The 22295-nt window shown below is 53.8% G+C and overlaps 1 protein-coding gene and 1 long non-coding RNA gene across 3 annotated transcripts; one reads left to right on the plus strand and one right to left on the minus strand.

Moving 5' to 3' along the window:
* Nucleotides 1–1818: 1818 nt before the first annotated feature.
* On the plus strand, nucleotides 1819–21737 carry DRG2 (developmentally regulated GTP binding protein 2). Of its 2 annotated transcripts, none has more exons than XM_055241616.2 (13): nucleotides 1819–2017; nucleotides 7584–7744; nucleotides 12042–12131; nucleotides 12789–12849; nucleotides 13402–13492; nucleotides 14136–14208; nucleotides 14342–14432; nucleotides 15264–15361; nucleotides 15692–15768; nucleotides 17570–17658; nucleotides 18398–18456; nucleotides 20216–20269; nucleotides 20935–21737. In XM_055241616.2, exons 1-13 carry the CDS (start codon nucleotides 1954–1956, stop codon nucleotides 21019–21021), a joined length of 1095 nt encoding a protein of 364 aa, XP_055097591.1. In that variant the 5' UTR covers nucleotides 1819–1953; the 3' UTR covers nucleotides 21022–21737. The 2 variants fall into 2 exon arrangements, with proteins under 2 accessions (XP_055097591.1, XP_055097593.1); XM_055241618.2 differs by having other exon boundaries at nucleotides 1822–2017; nucleotides 20216–20253.
* On the minus strand, nucleotides 18876–20281 carry LOC134732367 (uncharacterized). The gene is made up of 3 exons (XR_010115460.1): nucleotides 20186–20281; nucleotides 19390–19553; nucleotides 18876–19136 (listed from the first exon to the last, which is right to left on the minus strand). It is a non-coding gene; the product is annotated as an uncharacterized lncRNA (long non-coding RNA).
* Nucleotides 21738–22295: the final 558 nt, after the last annotated feature.

Raw genomic sequence — 22295 nt, forward strand, 5'->3', positions numbered from 1 at the left:
CATAGTGAAACCCCACATCTACAAAAAAAAATTTTTTTTTAAATTAGCCAGGCATGATGGTTCGGGCCTGTAGTCACAATTACTCAGGAGGCTGAGGTGGGAGGATCACTTGAGCCTGGAAGGTTGAGGTTGCAGTGAGCTGTAGTCACGCCACTGCACTCTAGCCTAGGCAATAGAGGGAGAGCCTAAGAAAAAATGTCACGAGATGCTGTCTACTTTACACTGCTTCGTATCAGGAGGCATCTGATGGTAGGTGATCCTGAGTTGGGGTACTTAGTTAAGGTGCTATGGGGGATCAGGTGCAGTGGCTCATGCCTGTAATCCCAGAACTCTGGGAGGCCAAGGCTGGCAGATTCCTTGAGCTCAGAAGTTCGAGACCAGCCTGGGCAATAATGGTGAAACTCCATCTCTACAACATAATACAAAAATCAGCCAGGCATGGTGGCTGATTTTCTCCCAGACTGAGGAGGGAGGATCACCTGAGCCTGGGAGGTCAAGGCTGCAGTGAGCTGTGATCACGCCACTGCACACCAGCCCGGGTGATCAAGTGAGACCCTGTCTCCAAAAAAACAAACAAACAAACAAACGGTGGTATGGGGATCCACTTTTTTTTTTTTTTTTTTGAGACAGGGTCTCGCTCTGTTGCCCATGCTGGAGTGCAATGGCAGCATCTTGGGGATCCATTTTGAACCTCTTCAAGCTTGTCCCACCTGAGGTCTGCAGCCACATGTGGCCCAGGACCGCTTTGAATGTGGCCAAACACAAATTCGTAAACTTTCTTAAAACATTATGAAATTTAGGCGGGGCACAGTGGCTCACGCCTGTAATCCCAGCACTTTGTGAGGCTGAGGCAGGCAGATCACTTGAGGTCAGGAGTTCGTGACCAGCCTGGCCAACATGGTGAAACCCCATCTCTACTAAAAATACAAAAATTAGCCGAGGGTGGTGGCGTGCACCTGTAATCCCAGCAGTCGGGAGGCTGAGGCAGGAGAATCATTTGAACCCAGGAGTCGGAGGTTGCGGTGAGCCAAGATTGCACCACTGCACTACAGCCTGGGCGACAAAGTGAGACTCCGTCTCAAAAAAACAGAACTAAAACAAAGAAAAAAAAATGAGGTTTTTTTGTTTGTTTGTTTGTTTGTTTGTTGAGATGGAGTTTTGCTCTTGTTGCCCAGGCTGGAATGCAATGGTGCGATCTCCACTCACTGCAACCTCCGCCTCCCAGGTTCAAGCAATTCTCCTGCCTCAGCCTCCCCAGTAGCTGGGATTACAGGCGCGCGCCACCACGCCCGGCTAATTTTGTATTTTTAGTAGACATGGATTTCTCCATGTTGGTCAGTCTGGTCTCGAACTCCCAACGTCAGGTGATCTGCCCGTCCTGGCCTCCCAAAGTGCTGAGATTACAGGCGTGAGCCACCGCGCCCGGCCAAAACATTGAGGTTTTTTTGGCGATTTTTTTTAAGCTCATCAGCTATCGTTAGTGTTGGTGTATTTTACGTGTGGCCCAAGACAATTCTTCAATGCGGCCCAGAGAAGCCAAAAGATTGGACACCTCCATTTATAGTATAAATTGAGAGCCACTAGGCTTTCGGCTCAGCCCCTTTTCCTTACACTGCCAGTCAGCTGCGCTCAGGGACCCGCAGTTCAGGGTTCAACACGAGCAGATTCCCTCTCTTCCTTGCTTGCTCCTGCCAGCCGCAGCCGTGGGCCAGTACAGCATGGCCCGGCCCCGCCCCGGCTCTTTCCAGAGGTCCGCAGCCTGGCCGGCCCAGCGGGCGGAACCGATAGTGTCTGGCACTTGGCTCTCCCGGACTCTGAATCCCGGAGCACCAGGCGCCCACGAGAACGCTGTTCTCTTTGGCTTCCGGGCGCACGCTACTCTGTCGCAGCCGTCAGACCGGAATTCCCGGTGCCGCCGCAACCGCCGTCTGTGCGCCCACCTCTGCTGCCGCCATGGGGATCTTAGAGAAGATCTCGGAGATCGAGAAGGAGATCGCTCGGACGCAGAAGAACAAGGGTGAGGGCCGGCCGGGCGGGGCCTTCCTTTCTGCCTGCCTCAGTTTTCCTGTCTGTAAAATGGGGGAACAACTCCAGCAGTAATGCTGGGGCAAGATCCGAGGCCGCGGAGAAGTTGCCAGACAAGTGCCGAGGCCGCCCTGCGCGCCCAAGGCAGGGCCAGGCGGGAGCGGGTCTCACGCCCAAGTCTGAGTGCAAACGTACCCCAAGAGATCTGATCAGTCCCAGACCGTGTGCCCGAGTAGAGAAATCCTAGCTCACAGAGCAAGCATCTGACCCATCTGACCCAGAGAGAGGCGGAGCTGGGGTTCAAACCTCAGTCTTCTGATGGCTGGGCCTGGGGCCTGGGTCTACTCTGTTGTTTTGGGAAGTGCAAGAGGAGACCTCTCAGGAACAGCCTCACCCAGCAGCTGAGAGCCCACTGGAGCAAGGGAATCAGGACTCTGGAGTCTGGAAGGCCTGGGTTTGAGCCCCAGGTCCACCACGTACCTTCTGTAAAACATTGGAAAGTCACTTCACTTCTTGGAGTCTCAGTGTCCTCATCTGTAAATGGGAAAATCCTCCCCTGCTCCGTCTTAGCACACAGCTGAGTTAAATTAGATGGCCTTTACAAAGCACTGGGCACATGGTGAGCACTCAGTATTTAAAGTAAACATCCCAACATAGATAATACATAATGAAGCCTCACATCTGGACTTTAGAATGTAAGGGCTGGAGGAGCTCACAGAAGAGAGGTGAGGAGAGAACGATGACACCAGGACGAAGTTGACTTGAGCTGGTTGTTGGAAGGTATCCCAGGTGGGGGCCACTGCTGAGACAAAGACATGGGAGTGAGCATGGTATGTTCATGGGACAGTGAGAACAATCTAGATCAGAAGGGGGGTATGGAAGAGTAATAAGAGATGCAATTGGCCAGGCTAGTGGCTAGCCATTCAGGCTTGTGGGAGCAGGAAGCAAGCAACACTAGATAGCTGGTCCCAGTGTCTGCCCTCCCTTGGTTCCATTTAAGTTTGAAGGCCAAGGAGTTGAGGGCCCTCTATGACTCATTCCTTCTGTAAATCTTTTTTGTTTGTTTGTTTGAGACAGTCTTGTTCTGTCACCCAGGCTGGAGTGCAGTGGTGCCATCTGGGCTCACCGCAACCTCTGCCTCCCAGGTTCAAGCGATTCTCCTGCCTCAGCCTCCAAATAGCTGGGATTACAGGCATGTGCCAGCACACCTGGCTAATTTTTGTACTTTTTTTAGTAGAGAGAGGGTTTTGCCATGTCGTCCAGGCTGGTCTCGAACTCCTGACCTCAGGCGATCTGCCCACCTTGGCCTCCCAAAGTGCTGGGATTACAGGCATGAGCCACCATGCCTGGCCGATCTTTCCTGAGTCTTTACTATGTGCTAGGCACTGTGGTTAAAGTTGTGAACACAGCAGGCATATCCCAGCCCTTGGATCTGACCTTCTAGTTGACGGTCTGAAAACTAGAAATCAAATAAATAAGATAATGTCAGTCAGCAATATGTGCTATGAAGACAAACCAGGGTGATACAGCAGAATATTGGGGGTGGGGAGGGGCTGGGGATTGGGTCTGCTTAGGTGGAATGATAGAGAAGACCACCATGAGGATGGGGCATTTGAACTAAGACCTGAGAGAAGAAGGAACCGGTCACGCAAACATCTGGGGGAAGAGCGTTCCTGGCAGAAAGAGCAGCTAGTGCAAAGGCCCTGAGGCAGGAACAAACTTGGCTGTTTACAGGTCAACAGGACTGGGGCTGGGGTGCAGTGATGGGACAGGAGGGGGTCGATCATGCAGAGCCATAGGTCATGGGAAAGACTCTGGGTTGTGTTCTAAGGCAGTGGGAGCTGGTGCAGGGTGTTAAGCAGGGGAGGGGCTGTTCTGACTTCTGTCTTGAAAGTTCCCTCTGGCTGCTGTAATATTCCATATTACCCATAAGACCCAAGGAAAGTCACAGGGAGGCTAGAGATGCTGCCACTTTGGCAGTGGTAGACAAAGGAGATATAAAGGTGATTAAGACCTAGTCCCTCCCTTCAGAGATGCTCAGAATTTTAGGAGCTGGGATGACAGGAAGGGCCATGTGTACCTGACTGACACTGAATCCTTTTTTTTGTTTGTTTGTTTTGTTTTTTTTTTGAGACAGTTTTGCTCTCTTGACCAGGCTGGAGTGCTGGAGTGCAGTGGTGTGATCATAGCTCACTGTAACTTCAAACTCCTGCATTCAAGCAATCCTTCCACCTCCACCTCTTGAGTAGCTGGGACTATAGGTGTGCACCACCACACCGGGCTAATTTATATATATATATATATATATATTTTTTTTTTTTTTTTTTTTTTTTTTTGAGATGGAGTTTCACTCTTGTTGTCCAGGCTGGAGTGCAATGGCGCGATCTCGGCTCACCGCAACCTCTGCCTCCCAGGTTCAAGCGATTCTCCTGCCTCAGTCTCCCAGGTGTCTGCCACAATGCCCAGCTAATTTTGTGTCTTTAGTAGAGTCTTTAGGTTTCTCCACATTGGTCAGGCTGGTTTCGGACTCCGGACCTCAGTTGATCCGCCCACCTCAGCTTTCCAAAGTGCTGGGATTACAAGCGTGAGCCACCGCACCTGGTCAATTTTTATGTTTTTTGTAGAGGCACGGTCTCACTGTGTTGCCCAGGGTGGTCTTGATCTCCCAGCTTCAAGCAGTCCTCCCTTCTCAGCTTCCCCAGAGTGCTGGGATTACAGGCGTGAGCCACCATGCCCAGCTGCAGAACCCATTCTTGACCATTTCTCACTGCTATCAATTCACCGATTCACTTGGTAAAATATTTCCTGTGTGCCCGGGCCCTGTGCTGGAGGCTGGGGATCCAGTCCCATTTCCTGACCTATGGGAGTCAGGGAAGTAAAGAAATAAGATAGTTTTCAGAGTCGAGAAGACAGTAAACCTGCTCACGAGGCAGGAAGGGGTCTGGGTAAGGGCAGAATTTACTGTAGATTATAGCCAACTTTTATTGGGTGCTTACTGTGTGCTAAGCGATGTTCTTAGTGCTTTCTGTAAGACTTCTCCATTATTCCACCATCAAAAATCTGCTTAAGTGTGGTCAGGCACAGTGGCTCACGCCTGTAATCCCAGCACTTTGGGAGGCCGAGGTGGTTGGATCACTTGAGGTGAGGTTAGGAGTTCGAGACCAACCTGGGCGACATGGTGAAACCCCATCTCTACTAAAAATACAAAAATTAGCCAGGCATGGTGGCACCAGCCTGTAGTCCCAGCTACTCGGGAGGTGGAGGCAGGAGAATCTCTTGAACCCAGGAGGTGGAGGTTGTAGTGAGCCGAGATCACACCATTGCACTCCAGCCTGGGTGACACCAGCGAGACTTTGTTGGTAGCTCACACCTGTAATTCCAGCATTTTGGGAGGCCAAGGCAGGCGGATCACCTGATGTCGAGAGTTCGAGACCAGACTGACCAACATAGAGAAACCCCATCTCCATTAAAAATACAAAAAATTAGCTGGGCGTGGTGGCGTGTGCCTGTAGTCCCAGCTACTTGGGAGGCTGAGGTAGGAGAATCTCTTGAACCCTGGTGGTGGAGGTTGCAATGAGCCGAGATTGCACCACAGCACTCCAGCCTGGGCAATACAGCGAGACTCCGTCTCAAAAAGAAAAAAAAAGAAACCTGCCTAAGAAGTTACTACTGTTAATAGCCCTATTTGCAGATTAAGAAACTGATGCACAAGAGGACTAACTTTTCCAAAGTAAAATGGCCCCACTAATGGCAGGGTGGAGTTCTGACACAAGCTCTCACTGCCCTCTGAGACTGTGCAGGGGAGGCCTCTTTGAAGAAGTGACATTTGAGCTGCTCCTCAAATGATGGGAAGGAGCCAGTTCTGGGAAGATCTTGTTGAAATGGAGAGAATTGGAGTATCACCAGTGTGAAGGTCCCAAGGAAGGAATGATGTCAGCATGTTCTAGAAAAGGAAAAAAAGAAAGGCCAGGCCCAATGGCTTAACCTGTAATCCCAGCACTTTGAGAGGCTGAGGCAGGAGGATTGCTTACAGCCAGGAGTTCAAGACCAGCCTGGGCAACATAGCAACACCTCGTCTCTACAAAAACAATTTTTTTAATTAGGCAGTCCTGGTGGTACATGCCTGTAGTCCTAGTTATTCAGGAGGCTGAGGCAGGAGTTCAAGACTGTAGTGAGCTATAATCGTGCCACTGAACTCTAGTCTGAATGACAGAATGAGACCCCCATCTCTTTAAAAAAAAGAGGAGAAAGCAACTGTGTCTGGAATGTAGCAGAGTGTGTTGAAGGTTGAAGTAGCCAGGAGCCAGAGCAAAGAGTTTGTAACACCATTTACAGTCCTGAAATGAAATTCCCCATCAGTAATATAACCTGAATTTCAAAAAAAAAAATGTAATACCCTAATGGTAATATAAAGGGGAAGAAGAAAAAGGAAGTAATTTATAATGAAAATGGTATTTATTTAAATACATGAATGCTGGAGTGCTGCCAGGATCTAACGAAGTTACCCTGAAGCAGTAGAATGCTCATGCCTCTAGGTAGAATCACTGGGGATGTGACAGCCACGATGCAGGTGTGTTGTGTTGGCCACTGAGTTACGCCCCAAGAGGGGCTGCCATGGCAGCGTGGGATCCCAGAATGGTGAGCAGCTCTAGGTAAAGTTTCAGACAAAGCATGACATAGTCTTCCTTTCATATACACAATAGTTGCATTCCTGGGAATTTCAGTGTATATTAACACTGTACAAAATGTCCTGTGTTTATATGTAAACAGAGCTAGGTTCTAGGCCTGGCAATCCTAACCCAGGTTTTCCCTCTGTGGATGCCTTTGGGATGTGACAAGTCATGGACTTGGGACAATTCTCCTCAGCTACGCAGGACTGACTCACCTAATAGGGCAACTGGTTTCCCTGACCCCTGCCCAATAGATGCCAATGCGGACTTCACCATCAAAGTGAACAGAAAACATCTCCCAGAATTTCCAGAATGCCCCCCAGGAAGCGGTGCCACCTCTGTTGAGAACCATTGGTTCTCAGTAAGCTGGTGAGGTCTCAACAAAGAGACGGGATTTTTTTTTTTTTTTGAGACAGAGTTTCACTGTTGTTGCCCAGGCTGGAGTGCAATGACGTGATCTCGGCTCACCACAACCTCTGCCTCCTGGGTTCAAGTGATTCTTCTGCCTCAGCCTCCCAAATAGCTGGGATTACAGGCATGAACCACCATGCCCAGCTAATTTTGTATTTTTAGTAGAGACAGGGTTTCTCCATGTTGGTCAGGCTGGTCTCGAACTCCCGACCTCAGGTGATCCACCCGCCTCGGCCTCCCAAAGTGCTGGGATTACAGGTGTCAGCCACTGCACCCGGCTTAAGAGATTGGATTTTATCTTAAATGAAGTGAGAAGCCAAGGGGGCCTTTTAAGCGGAGGGGTGGTTTTTTTTTTTCTCCTGATCTCCTTGACAGCAGTTGCTTCCCAGCCAGCACTTGGCGACATGTGGGCCCTGCCTAACCCCTGGGCTTGGACACCCTGGCCACTCATCTTCTGTCTTGCTTTCCATCCTTTAGCCACTGAGTATCATCTGGGCCTGCTGAAAGCTAAGCTTGCCAAGTATCGGGCCCAGCTCCTGGAACCGTCCAAATCGGCCTCGTCCAAAGGAGAGGGCTTTGATGTCATGAAGTCGGGCGATGCCCGTGTGGCGCTGATTGGATTTCCCTCTGTGGGTAAGGTCAGTGATGGTCAGTGTGGGCCTCGGGGAGGAAAGCAAGAAGTCATCTTCCAAACAGGTGACCATCCAGGCTCCCCTCGCTGCCTTTCTGCTTAGCTCCAGGGACACAGAAGACCTGGCCTCCCCCAGGGTCAGATCCCAGCCCTTTATCATCCTAACATGGAGGCCACTCTTTCCTCTTGCCAGCAGATGTAGCCCTACTTGGTCCTCTGACTCAGTCATCATGCTCAAATACTTCTCGAGTGTCTATCTCGAGCGGTGTCATGTGCTGGGCGCTGTGCCGGGGACTAGAGACATAGCATGAACGAGACAGAGCTCTGTCCCTGCCCACATACATCTCCCATTCTTGAAGAGAAAGGACAGTAAATAAGTAATGAGGTGCATCCAGTGGTGACGAGTGGGGGCTGGTGAGTGACAGGGTGAAGGTCTGCTAGATATGACAGGTCCCGGCAGGTTTCTCTGGCGAGTAAGTATTTGGATGGGGGCCTGAAGGAAGTGAGGGAGCTTGCAGAGTCCTGGGTGAGAACCTTCCAGACAGAGGGAACAGTGAGCACAGAGGCCCTTAGACAGGCGCTCGCTTGGTGTGTCCAGGGAGGCCCAGGTGGCTCCCTGAGGAGCACAAGGAAGGCAGAAGACGGAGAGGATAGGGGCTTGTGGGCAGCCGGAAGGACCCTGGCTTGGATTGAAGAATGAAACTGCAGAGATTTTAGAAGGTTTCTTCGGCCAGGTGCGATGACTCACGCCTGTAAACCCAGCACTTTCGGAGGCCAAGGTGGGTAGATCACCTGAGGTTGGGAGTTCAAGACCAGCCTGACCAACATGGAGAAACCCTGTCTCTACTAAAAATATAAAATTAGGCAGGGGTGGTGGTGCATGCCTGTAATATCAGTTACTTGGGAGGCTGAGGCAGGAGAATCGCTTGAACCTGGGAGGCAGAGGTTGCGGTGAGCCGAGATAGCGCCATTGCACTCCAGCCTGGGCAACAAGAGCAAAACTCCATCTCAAAAAAAAAAGGAGGTTTCTTCTGGAAGTTGCTCTGTTCATCTGTTTAGCATATAATCTATATTGGTTTACTTTTTTTTTTTTTGAGATGGAGTCTTGCTCAGCTCACTGCAACCTCTGTCTCCTGGGTTCAAGCAGTTATCAATCAGCCTCCCGAGTAGCTGGGATTACAGGCATCCGCCACCATGCCCAGCTAATTTTTGCATTTTTAGTAGAGATGGGGTTTCACCACGTTGGCCAGGCTGGTCTCGAACTTCTGACCTCAGGTGATCCGCCCACCTCGGCCTCCCAAAGTGCTGGGATTACAGGTGTGAGCCACCGCTCCCGGCATGATTTACTTTTATGTGAGGAATAAAATAAACATCATTGCAGGGTTTTGAGCAGAAAAGAGAGATGTCTGATCGGCTTTTTTTTTTTTTTTTTTTTTTTTGAGGTATAGTTTCACTCTTGTTGCCCAGGCTGAAGTACAATGGCGCGATCTCAGCTCACTACAACCTCCGCCTCCCAGGTTCAAGCAATTCTCCTGCCTCAGCCTCCCAAGTAGCTGGGATTACAGACATGTGCCACCCCGCCTGGCTAATTTTTTGTATCCTTTTTTAGTAGAGACGGAGTTTCACCATGTTGGCAAGGCTGGTTTTGAACTCCTGACCTCAGGTGATCCAACCCCCTTGGCCTCCCAAAGTGCTGGGATTACAGGCGTGAGCCACTGCGCCCGGCCTAAAATAAACTTTTTATTTTAGAATAGTCTTAGATTTACAGAAAAATTGCAAAGGTAATACAGAGTTCCCATATACCCCACACCCATTTTCCCTGGCAGTTAACATTTTACACCAATGAATGTTGATCTGTTCTTGCCTCAAGTCCGTGCTTTATGCAGATTTCCTTAGCTCCTCCCCACTGTCCTTTTTCTGTCCTGAGATCCCACATCACAGTTCAGTTGTTATGCCTCCGTAGGCTTTTCTAGACAGTTCCTTAGACTTGCCTTGATTTGATAACCTTGACGGTTTCAAGGAGTACCATTCCCATATTTTGTAGAAAGTCCTTCAGTTGGGTTGTGTCTGATGTTTTTCTCATGGTTAATCTGGGGTTATAGTTAGCAAGGAAGGCCACAGAGGTAAAGTGCCATTTTTATCACATCACATGAAGGCCACATAGTGTCCCTTCAGCAGACTTACCCCTGCTGATGTTGATCTTGACCACCTGGCTGAGGTGTGTCCGGTTTCTCCACCGTGGAGACGCTCTCTTCTCCCCTTGCCATGCCACTTTGAGGAGGGAGGTGACTGCATGCGGCCCAATTCCGTCGCCTCCTTGAGGGGAGCATCTACAGAAACTGTTTGGAATTCTTCTGCATGGGAGATTTGTCTCTCTTCTCCCATTCATTCGTTTTATTCAATCATTCATTGATATCCGTATGGACTCGTGGGGGGTTATTTTGTGCTTTGGGGTCTAAACCCATACCATGTTCTTTTGCTGCTCAAATCGTTTTAGCTTTGGCGCTAGTTTAGTTGGCTGCTTTGATGTACTTCCACCATTGTGTTTTTCCAGCACTTCCTCACTTTCTAACACTGCAAGATGCCTCAGGCCCATTTTGTATATTCCCTGCCCTGGCCTAGAATCTGCCATTTCTCCAAGGAGCCCTGGTTCCTTTGACTGGAGAATAGCATTAGAAACTACCATCTGGGCACTGACTTACTTTTTTACAGAATCACTCTGGCTGTTGTGTAGATAGCAGGCTACAGCAGGGCAAAGTGGAAGTGGGACAGTGGAGAGGTTGCTAGAATATAGGCCAAGTGAGCAACAACCAAAGCTCTGGACAGGTGCTGGGGAGCAGCTTCTAACTCAGTTCAGCTGAACAATTTGAGCCCACACCCAGTTTCCATTGCTCTGGGCCAGGCATAGGGGATGGTGGTAACAGCTACCTTTTCTTAAGTGCTTGCTGCAGGCTGGGCGGTGTTTAGTTTTGTTTGTTGTACTGTCTGCCTGTATGATTGGTATATGTATCAGAGAGAGAGAGATTGATAGAGAAGCCGCTCTAGTTACCAAGAGCTGTGACCCTTGAAGTCTGGGCCCGTGGCAGATCCCACCTGCCTTATTGGGAGTATAGGCTCTCCCACCGTGGGAGGGCCCAGGTCTTACAGGGGCCAGACAGAATCGGGGAGTGGCCCCGAGGTTGGTTGCTGGCTGTCTCAACAGCCATTGCTCTCGGGGCCACCCTGTCTATCCATATACCTGTCCACTCCACCAGGTTTTTCTCATTTCTTGAGTTTCTAGGAGGTCCCCAAGGCTGAGGGTTTCTGGATTTGGGGACTCTATGTATTTCCATCACATGCCACATTCTGGACTTGAGAGGTCTAAGGGTGTCTTGGGGAGGGTGCCCCCAGTCTTCCTGCCAGTCAGCCAGGAGGCAGGGTCTGGATAGCTGGCCCTGCAACTCAGAGTCTCAGGCTTCTTGTTCCTGGGGCCCTGCTGATTAGGATGGGGCAGGAGGCATGGGGCTGGGTTTCTTCCCTCCCTGGGTCTGCCCACTGCTTGGCTGACCTTCTCAGCCACAGCATCTATCACTGAGATGTTACAGTGTTTGGAGTGAGGCACATCCTGGGCCTTATCTTTTTAATCCCTGTGCAGTCCTGTGAGGTAGGGACTAGGTTCATGCGCATTCTACATTTAAAGACCCTGAACTGAGAGTATGGAGTTTCCTGCCCAATCCCAGGACACCCCGGCAGAGGCAGGATTCAAAGCCAGGTTTCTCCAACTCCCAGCCACAGTGAACGGTGGTCTGAGTGGTCACATCCACATCTTCCCAGTTCCCCACTCCATCCCTGCAACACCTCTCCTGTCAGCTGTCTCTGCCTCAGCTCAGGAGGTTGGCATCTCCTTGCACACCTCCTCACACCCTCCCTGGGTGCACAGCATGTCTGGGTACTGGTTCCACGAGTGCCGTGGGACTGCCGCCTGCTTAAAGTTCTCTGGGGCCAAGAGGGCCTGGAGGATTGTGTGGGGCTAGGGGAGGCTCCCGATGTATATGGGGAACCCCATCAGAATGCAGATCCCTGCCACTACCTGAGACAGTCCTGAGACCTCCAAGGAACAGATGGGCCCTCTGTTGTCTGACCCATCCAGGACAGGGCCAGAGGTGAGCCCTCTGGCTGGGAGGTCTCTTCACAGCCACCTAGGTCACCAAGCCGAGGGTGAGAGGGTCTCCTCCTGCTGTCTGCACCTGCAGGCCCCCAGCCCCTGGGGCCTCTTCCAGAAGGCCAGGGACAAGGCTCAGTGCAATGATCTCCTTTTCTCCTAGTCCACATTCTTGAGTCTGATGACCTCCACGGCCAGCGAGGCAGCGTCCTATGAGTTCACCACTCTGACGTGTATTCCTGGGGTCATTGAAGTAAGTGGGTGTGCTGGGCCCAGAAGGAGAAGGGGCGCATGCTTGTGTTTGGACTTGTGCCTGTGCCTGCTTTGTGTGTGAGTCAGGGTGGATGTCCCCATGTCAGGACAGGCTCTGGACTGAGCTGCTTTGCCCTCTAGCACTGACACTTCTGGGGATCCTAGCTGCTGGACCCCAGAGATGCCTGGTGGGGCCTGGAACTAGGAGGTCAGGCCAGCATGTGGCTACTCTGCCTGGCACCCCCTGTGCTCTCCTCCCCAACACCACCACAGCTCTGGTCACTAACTGCTGCTTGGCTGGATCCTTCTGCCTCCCCATGAAGCTTCACTGCCTTGGGCTGTGTTTGCTTTGGGCAGCTGAGTGGTATGGCCTTAAGTTCCCATGGTGAAACAATTTATCTGTGAAGTGCTGGTACCATCAGTGATGTGTGTTGTGGGATTGGGAGATCCTGAGCCCTCCCTAGGCAGCTACTCAGCTCATAGGCTGTGGTCTGCACCGGGCTGGGGTGGTGACAAGGCTCAGACTTGGCCACAGGTTGGCACCTGGGTTTCCCTCAACGCCTGAGCCCTGGGACCATTCCAGATGTCCCAGATCCAGGCAGGACCTTTCCAGTGGAGGCCCAGCCTTGCCTTATCTTTCTTCTCTTCTGCATCCTAGTACAAAGGTGCCAACATCCAGCTCCTGGACCTTCCTGGAATCATTGAAGGCGCAGCCCAAGGTGGGAGGCAGGGCAGGTGTGTGGGAGACAGGCTGGAGCTCTGTTACTGATCGTTGAAATTGGGTGTGGCTGTCACGGAGATCACTCTGGATCCCTGGTCCATTATCCCGCTTTCCAGAAAAGACAGGTTCCAGTTCTAATCCTTGGCACCAAACTAGCCTTGTGATCTTGGGCAAGTGACTGGGTGTCTCTAAGCCAAGCCTCAGTTTCCTCAGCTGTAGAATGGGCATAATACTCCTTAATTTACAGCATAGTTTTGAGGATTAAGTGAGGAAATGTTCAGGAAGCATTTAGCCTGGGTCCTGCCACATGGTAGGGGTGGGCGTAGGACAACCATTATCCTGTTACTCCTTTTATGATGATGGTGTCGGATTTTCTTCTGAAATAAGTCTCCGTGAGTAAAACACGTGGATTAAAGAAAAATGCCAAGCTTGTGCTAGTATGTGGCAGAGGCTGTGGTAGGTCTGTAAAGGACAGGAGTCCAGGGCGCCATGGGCTGGGTAGCAGTCACATGGGTCCGCATATGTAAGTGCATCCCTCCCACCCATCCAGGAAAAGGCCGTGGCCGGCAGGTGATCGCTGTGGCGCGCACGGCTGACGTCGTCATCATGATGCTGGATGCCACCAAGGGAGAGGTGCAGAGGTCCGCAGGGTGGGGCATGGGGCAGGCTCACATGTCTGGGGAGGGCCGATGTGTCCCTGAGCTCGTAATGGGCGGCCTGTGGGTGCTTGGCTCTCTCACACGTGAGAGTAGCGGTAGGACATGTCACAGACTGAACCCAACACCACACAGCCTATGGCGTCTTCTCCTCAAGGCTTGTGTCCAGCCAGCACAGAGGCATCTTGGGACTGGGGGCCAAGGGGCTTGGCCTGGCTTTGCTTCCTGTTCAGAGGCACAGGTGCCCCATCACTTCCCAGAACCTGCCAGGAGCCCAGCCCCAAGCACAGAAGCATTGTTCATCCACATCCTGGCAGAGGGGTACACCAGGCCTGCCTCCTCGGGACCAGAAGGAGTACCCTCATGTGGTCACCTCGTGGGGGCTCCACCACTTGCCTGTGCATGCTGACCGTAAACCGGGCCAGTCCCCTCTGGGACTGTGGCAGAGTTTAGAAGCTCCCTGCAGTTCTAGGGCATTGGGAAGGAGTGTTCTCCGGGTTGCTGGGAAAGGGGGTGGAGGAGAGAGTCAGTCTCTGTCTGGGTGGGCAGTGACATCCTGCGTAACAGGGAAGCTGTGCATCTGGCTCTGTGGACAGCCTGTGACGGGCTTATGGGGTGCTCTGCCTAGGTCTCTGCTGGAGAAGGAGCTGGAGTCAGTAGGCATCCGCCTCAACAAGCACAAGCCTAACATCTACTTCAAGGTGAGGCACCTCTCTGGCCTTCAGGCCATGGGTGTGGCAGTTTTGAGACTGCATTGGCTGGCGGCTGAGGCTGTGGGACCATTGCTGTGACCCCTCGGTCAGCAGTTCTCCCCATCCCTCTCTCCTCTTTCAGCCCAAGAAAGGCGGCGGCATCTCCTTTAACTCGACAGTCACGCTGACCCAGTGCTCGGAAAAGCTGGTGCAGCTCATCCTGCACGAATACAGTATCCTTCCCTGAAAGACACATGAGGGAGGGCAGCCACCACCGTCAGGGCAGCGGGGGGACTGACCACAACAGGAGGCCTTGTGGAGCAGGGTGGCAGCAGGTTACTCCCACTGCTCCCGCTGTCCATTCAAGCAGCCTCTGAGCAAGCTCCAGACTGCCAGGGCTGCAGCCGTGCACTTGGCAGTGGCTTCCTGGCTCCTCACTGAGTACTGGGCACTGTGGTAGCCAGATGACATCCGGAAGAAAAAGATGTCATGGGAAACACCCTCTGAGGACGGGGGGTTCCTAGCCTGGAGAAGCCCCAGGGAAAGCTGGGGAGTGGGTGGTGCCTCTAAAGCAGTGTCGGGGGCTGGTTGGGTTCTGGGGCCCTGGGGATAGGGCAGGGCCTCAGGCAGAGTTATGCCTGGCATATGGAGAACTCTTAGAGTCAGCTGTGAGCCCCTCATTGCCAGAGGTGTGCAAGCAGAGGCAGGATGGCCCCCAGTGGAGTCCTGCACAGAAGAAGCTGGGTTCGACCAGCTTTCAGATGCTTCTGGTGCTAAAACCCAGGCTTCCCCTGAGGGGCTTTGGGGATTCTAGCAGGTACGTTTTTCTCCCTGCCTAGCTGTCAAGATTAAAACTCTGTTGATTTAAACTTTTATATATTGTGGTCCCTCTGGGGAAGAGAACAGAGGGCTTCCAAAGCATTACAATCTTGTAGAACCTCACAAGCAGATTCCGCCACGGCCCCATGCGCCCAGCATATTTCCTGCTCGGCTTTTTAGGGCCCTCCGCTGATGGGGGACAGGGGCAGCTGGTGCACAGGTTGCCCTTAATCGGAGCCCCTCAGAGATCTTCAACGCGGAAGTGCTCTTCCGAGAAGACTGCTCCCCGGACGAGTTCATCGATGTGATCGTGGGCAACCGGGTGTACATGCCCTGCCTGTATGTAAGTGCAGGAGGGGAGCCTTGGCCTGGCCACTCGGCCTTTCCACCACATGCATTTCCTCAGCTCCCAGAACCTTGTGAGAGAAGCAGAAAGAGTCTGAGGCTCTCCCCTCCCCTCACCTCACCTCAGTGGCTGCTTGGATCTTGCAGACATAGAGAGCTTGAAACCAGGGTTCCAGCCCAGCCTTCCCTACCCTGAGGCAGCAAGGGGAGGGAGGGCGTAGACTCGGCTTTCCAAGGAAGGGCTGCAGCCGGCACAGGGCAATGGAGGGCCCTTTTCTGGATGCCTTGCTCCTATCCTCAGCACCGGCTTCCGCCTTCTCAATCTCAGGTTTATAATAAAATCGACCAGATCTCCATGGAAGAGGTGGACCGCTTGGCCCGAAAACCCAACAGTGTGGTCATCAGGTGAGGCCGCTGGCATCCTGCCACTCTGCTGTCCTTGCTGTGGGTTCTGATCCCAGTTGTCAGGCCTCCCAGCCACTTTGGCTGTGGAGGAGGAAAAGCCAGCATAGCCTCCAGCAGCACACAGCCCTCACGCAGCCCAGGACTTCCTGCCCAGGGCAGAGCACTTTGTCCATGAGGCCAAGGAGACACTGCAGGAGGGTCCCCTTCATAGCTGCTGGAGGCATTGGCCCGTTCCAGTTGTGAATTGCCGTGGGCAGGGTGGGTGATGTCTTGTGGGCTCTGGTTAAGAAAACAGAAGGATTTCATCAACGAAGGTTGAATGGCTAAGAGGCTTCTTAACTTAGGCCAGGCGTGCTGGCTCATGCTTGTAATCCCAGCACTTTAGGAGGCCGTGGCGGGTGGATCACGAGGTCAGGAGATCGAGACCATCCTGGCCAACATGGTGAAACCCTGTCTCTACTAAAAATACAAAAATTAGCCGGGTGTGGTGGCGTGTGCCTGTAATCCCAGCTACTCAGGAGGCTGAGGCAGGAGGATCACTTGAACCCAGGAGGCGGAGGTTGCAGTGAGCCGAGATCATGCCACTGCACTCCAGCCTGGGCAACAGAGTGAGACTCCATCTCAAAAAAAAAAAAAAAGAGGCTTCTTAACTTAGTAGTGAACCAAGGTCCCCCCAAGAAGCCCTGGGTGTGAGCCTACCTCTCCTGGTGCTCTGGAAGGCGTGGCTTCTGTCTGACCACAGCTCAAAGGGAAAAAGGGAACTAACATTCTCAGGCCCTGGCCACCCACTTCCTGCCCTCCTTTGCAGGGTGGGTCCCCGGGGTACCGCCTGCACTCTGGCTGTTTGTTCACTTGCCACCACAGCCTGGCAGGCTCCTCTTTGGGGCAGACTGATTCAGGTACTCCACTTTGCTGGTTTCCTGACCTGAAGTGGGCACTCCACAGCTTCACAGTGAAGCTTGGCCGACAGTACTGAGAGCTCAGGGACCAAGAGGCTGGACAGCGCAAATGATGGATGAGGGTCCTGGCCTGAGCACAAGGACCATTTTTGTGGTGGTTGTAGCCACCACAAAGAGCAGTGTCGGTTCTACAGCACAGCCTCAGGTCCTTTCCTCCTGCTGTGTCCCAGGCCTTTGAGGGGCTGCCATCCTCAGGGCATGAAAGCTTCTACACCTTTACCTGCTTGTGCTTAGAACAGCTCTACAGAGGTCAGGACACAGTTCGGGGTCACGCTGCAAACCTTCAAGCCACGGTCCACCCAGTATTTGGAGCAAGGCACATCCGGGGCCTTATCTTTTTAATCCCTCTGCAGTCCTGCGAGGTAGGGACTGGGTTCATGCCCGTTCTACATGTAAAGGCTCTGGTGCCTCCAGAGCCTTGGTTCTCCCCTTTTCTTGCTGAAATCCCTGCTGGACTTCCTGGCAGTCCCTTGCTCCTCTCAACAAGGAGTGAACTCTGGGTGTCAGGGTTCCTAGCCTTTGCCCATGGTCCCGTCACAGCCCCTGGCCATCTCCCCATGGCAGCCCTTCACTAATCACACATGCTGCAACCCTCCACAGAGCACAGGCTTGCCAGCCCCTAGGAGAGATGCTGACCCTGGTTGAGTGTGACCATGATTGGTGCCCAGCGGCACTGGCAGCAGAAACATCAAGCTGCCATCATAGTAATGGGCTTGTTTCCCTGTGGGTACTAGTGGGCCGCCTGGCCAGTGGAGGTTGTCCCCTCCAATAGTGAGAAGTGGAGACCCCAGCCTCTGAACTCACAGGGGCCACTGCCTGACTGGCCACCTCCCTCTTTGCAGCTGCGGCATGAAGCTGAACCTGGACTATCTGCTGGAGATGCTTTGGGAGTACTTGGCCCTGACCTGCATCTACACCAAGAAGAGAGGACGTGAGTTGGCTGCACGTAGCTGAGAAACAGGCTGAGCTTCATCCCTAGAAGGCTTCCAGGCCGGTGTGTGATGCCCAGAGACCCCAGCACCGGCTCTGGCCTGGCTTGTCTAGACACACCTCAGCTCTTTTCCCTTCTCAGCACTGGGCACTGCTGGTTTTGAAGGTACCCTGGTGGGGCAAGGCTACATTGGGGTCCCCACTGGCTGTAGCAGTCAGTGCCCTCCTGACCTCCCCTCACAGTGACAGGCCCTACCTCAGGAGCATCAGGGACCTGAATCCACAGGAGCCGTCCCCATGTCTGACTCCTGCCCATCCTCCTGGTGCACACACACACACATGCGCTGGGGTCCCAACTGCTGAATTCGGAGCAGTTTGCATCAACCCTGACTTTGGCAGCAAGGAGCGAGCTACAGCTTCCCTCACTAGACTCCAGCATCCCTTCGCGCCCTGCCCGTTCAGTCCAGGTCCTGGTCTCTGTCGGTGCTGTCACGGCAGATGGGTGGCAGGCACTGTGAATCCTAGACTTTTGATTTATTTTGAGTCACTGTGTTAAGGTCGAGGTCGTAGAATATGGTACAGGGATCTATGTGGAGGGTGTGCTGGATGTCAGGGGGAGGTTAGGCCAAGGCAAGGAGACCGAAAGGGCCTCTGTGGCCAGCTCTTCCCTCGTGCAGAATCACGAGGTGGCAGTGTGGGCCCTGATGTGTGGCTGACATTCTCCCCATCCCGCCCTGCAGAGAGGCCAGACTTCACAGATGCCATCATTCTCCGGAAAGGGGCCTCAGTGGAGCACGTGGTGAGTTGACAAGACCTGCCGTGACAAGGGGTGGGAGCTCTGCATTCCCTTTGGGGCTCTGTTCTGCCTGAGGTGCCCTGGGCCAGGGGTGGGCTCTGCTGGTCTTACTCTCAGATGTCAACGCAGGCTCTGGAGTTGGACAGCCTGGGGCTGCATCTGCAGCACCCCTTCTTAGCCGTGTGCCGAGCCTCTGACCTCTCCTGTGAGGGGGGTGTGCTGCCTGCCCCCCGCCCGGGTAGTCAGGAGGACACGTTGAATGAGGTCCAGTGTGTAGGGCACTCAGCATGCTGCCTGGCTCTGCAGAGATGCCAGTAACCCTGCTTCCATGCCATTCAGGCATCAGTCAAGGAGAGTGAGGAGTGGCACCAGCTCAACACAGAGGTCAGGACAGTGGCTTCAAGGAGGCAACTTGAGCTGGCTTATAGGACTAGTGGGTCTGGCAGTGAAGAGTTGGGGTGGGGAGCATCCCGGTTAGGGAAGCAGGCATGCACAGGCCCCAGGGGAGGTGTTCTGGGCTCAGGGAGCAAGAGGCTGCCTTTCCCTGTCCAGGATTCTGTCACCTGAACATGACCCTGCAGGCACAGATGGTGGCCAACCTTCGGGTCACGTGGCCGTCCTCCTGGGCTGATGCTTTCCTGGTGGTGTTTTCCTCAAGCTCATTTCTTCTTGGGATCTGTATCCTGGAGGCAAGGGATGCTGTAGACCCAGCTGTTCCTGCAGTCCCTTAGGACAGTGGTGGCGGGGCCTGCAATCTGGTCTCAGGCATTCATTCATTCCGCAAGCCTAGCCCCAGGTCTCTGAGTGCCACCCTGGAGGTGTTAAACAAAGGAGGCCAGGAAAAGTCCCATCTCCCTCAGGGCCTAGGCTTGAGATCACAGCAGGAGGAGCCAAGGAGACTCACGATTACCCTCCTGAATCCCTTCAGTCACTCACAAGTGGCAATGCTGGGCAAGCTGAGTAAAACAAAACCCATCTGCAGACCAGAGTCAGCCACCTTCCCATCTGTGTCAGGGAAGTGTTCCTGCAGGCCTGGCGCTGGCCTCCACCCCAGGGACGCTGGGCTGAGGCGTTGGGTCTCCCACCAGAGCCTGGAAGACCTGTGGGCATGTGGGAAGAGGAGTCACATTGCACAATTGCAGAGTCCCCTCCCCGCCGCCCTCCACTGTGCCACCATAAGCGTGGCAACTGGAGGTCTACACTCTCAGGGCAATTGCTGGCTGCCTCCTCCAGGGTCTCCTTCCAGTTTCATGTGACATCTGGGACCCCTGGGATCTTCACCCCTACCAAGGAGCACTGAAGTTTATGCACTGCCCTGGGAGTTGGGGGTGATGTGATTGATGTGTGGGAAGCTTCAGGCCACAGGTGGGGCCAGGAGGAGTGAGAGGTGGTGACCAAGCAGGGTGGACTCCAAGCTATCACCCTGTCCCATTCTGAAGGAGCATCTGTTCAGGCAAGGCAAGCAGAGGGCCACTAGCAGCCAGGCCCCAGACCTTCCCCCGGTGGCTTTGGGAACATTCCTGACTAGGCACCACAGCTGGCAGACCAGGAGTGGGAATGGCAGGGCCACCTGCAGCTGTGATTGGGTGGCTGTGTGCGAATTGAGCACATCAGTCCTCCACACAAGGCCCAGACTGTGTGGGCACCTGCTTCAGGAACTCTTGCCTCTTGGCCTGTGTCCTGAGCTTTGGGTGTGCGGCCAAGCTTGGGATGGGGTTAGGTGAAGCCTCACCTCTCTACCTGACTCTCTCCTGTCCTCCAGTGCCACCGCATCCACCGGTCACTCGCCAGCCAGTTCAAGTACGCCCTGGTGTGGGTGAGTCCCTGGGTGGAAAGCAAGCAGGGGGTTAGACCCAGGACAGCCCCTGGGTTAGGCATGAAGCAAGGCATTCACACTCTCTGCATGGTGTTCCTGTCCTTCCTGTGGGGATTGGCATGTCTGTGTGTCTGTCCTCCACAGAATGTACATGCCAACCCAGGGTAGACATGGGCTTTCCCCACCCTTTTTTTTTTTCTGGTGTTTTTTGTTTTGTTTTGAGACAGGGTCTGGCTCTGTCTCCCAGGCTGGAGTGCAGTGGCACGATCATGGCCCAGTGCAGCCTCGACATCTGTGCTGAAGCGATCCTCCCACCTCAGCATCACAAGTAGCTGGGACTACAGCCACACACCACCATGCCTGGCTAATTTTTCATGGAGACGAGGTTTCGCTATCTGGCCCAGGCTGTCTCGAACACCTGAGCTCAAGTGATCCTCCCACCTTGGCCTCCAGAAGTGCTGGGATTACAGGCATTAGCCACTGTGCCTGGCCCTCCCCGACCTTTGAGATCAGGGATGGTCAGACCACTGCGGACGTCCTGCTGCCTGAGGCCCCCACCTTACGCCATGGCATTCACCCCCCAGGACACACACGCCCAGGGATATCTTCCTTGGCCTTGGCCAGTCCAGGCTGAGATGACCCCTCTGCCCCCATTCCTCACCCAGGGCACCAGCACCAAGTACAGTCCGCAGCGGGTGGGCCTGACGCACACCATGGAGCACGAGGACGTCATCCAGATCGTGAAGAAGTAATGGCGCCTGCTGGCCTCCTGCCCACCTGCCTCGTCTCCCTGGGGAGGTGGTCCCACTGGGACACACAAACACCCAAACAGAGAAATACAAATACACGTACCCCAGGAAGGGGTCCCTCAAGTCTGCTATTTACAGAAGTTTCTTCAGACAAAGAGTGTGTTGGGGCAGAGGGGCTCGGTTGGAAGCATTTCCCATAAGGCTGAGCCCTCTCATGGGGGTTTTGTTTGTAGTGCTGAGCCTGCATCTGTGCCCCCCAGCCCCCTGCACTGAGGGAGCAAGTTGCCCACCTGCCTGCCAGCCAGGGCCTAAAGCAGATGGCATGCTCAGTGCCAGGCTGGTAGCTGGGCCTATTTGGGTCCCTGGAGGCTGTGGCTGCTGTCACGGCACCTCACTCCCTCAGCTCCTGCCAGCTTCTCTGACACTTGGGTTGGGGCCCTTCCAGGGGGAAACCCCCTTGGGTGCCCCACACAGGGCTCTCCATGATGGGAACCAGCGGTTAGTGGCTTCAAAGGCCCAGCTGACACCCTCCACAGCCTAAGGGGTGTCCTAAAGTGCCTCCCCCTGTATTCCCCCTCCCAGGGCAACCCCTGCCCAGCACAGAACCCCAGGACCCTGGCTCTGCACGCCTGGGGCAGGGACTTTTGAGTTCAGGATCTGTATTTTCTAAGTCCCCAGTTCTCCTGGCTCTCCTTTCTGAAATAAAGGATTGAAAACGGTTCCTGTTCAGACTGAGAACATTTTGTAAACTTGCTGAACAGTAGCCAGGTTGAGTCAGGTGGGCACAGGTCAGGCATTGGGCCTGGGGGTGGGAGAGGGTGAAGCCTGGGCCCCCAAGGCAGACCCAGGCCTTGTGTGGCAAGGAGAATGCAGGATTCTTCACCCAGGCACAGGCAGGCTCTGCCCAGGGTGTTGGTGGTCAGGGGTGTCAGGCCCAGACTGGCCCTTCCGGAGGGGCCTGGCTGCCAAGGTGGGCAGCATCCCAGGAGGCCCTTGTGACCATCTGGGCTGGCAGGGAGGCTGTGTGAGAACAAGGTGGTGGGTCATTTCCTGTTGCCTCAGAAGTCAGGAGTAGAGGGGCTGGCAGGGGCTCGATGACTGCCTACCATGTGCCAGGGACTGTGCCAGGCCCCCCACAGTATGCTGCTGTCCCCCGGAAGCTGGTGTAGGCTGCACAGTTTGTGAGTGCAGACCCTGGATTTAAGACCTGAGCAGCGGGGAAGGCTTCCTGGAGGAGGTATGCCTTTTGAGATGGAGGCAGCAGGTTCTGTGAGGCT

Source organism: Symphalangus syndactylus, chromosome 14, assembly GCF_028878055.3.
Source record: "Symphalangus syndactylus isolate Jambi chromosome 14, NHGRI_mSymSyn1-v2.1_pri, whole genome shotgun sequence".
NCBI lineage: Eukaryota > Metazoa > Chordata > Mammalia > Primates > Hylobatidae > Symphalangus > Symphalangus syndactylus.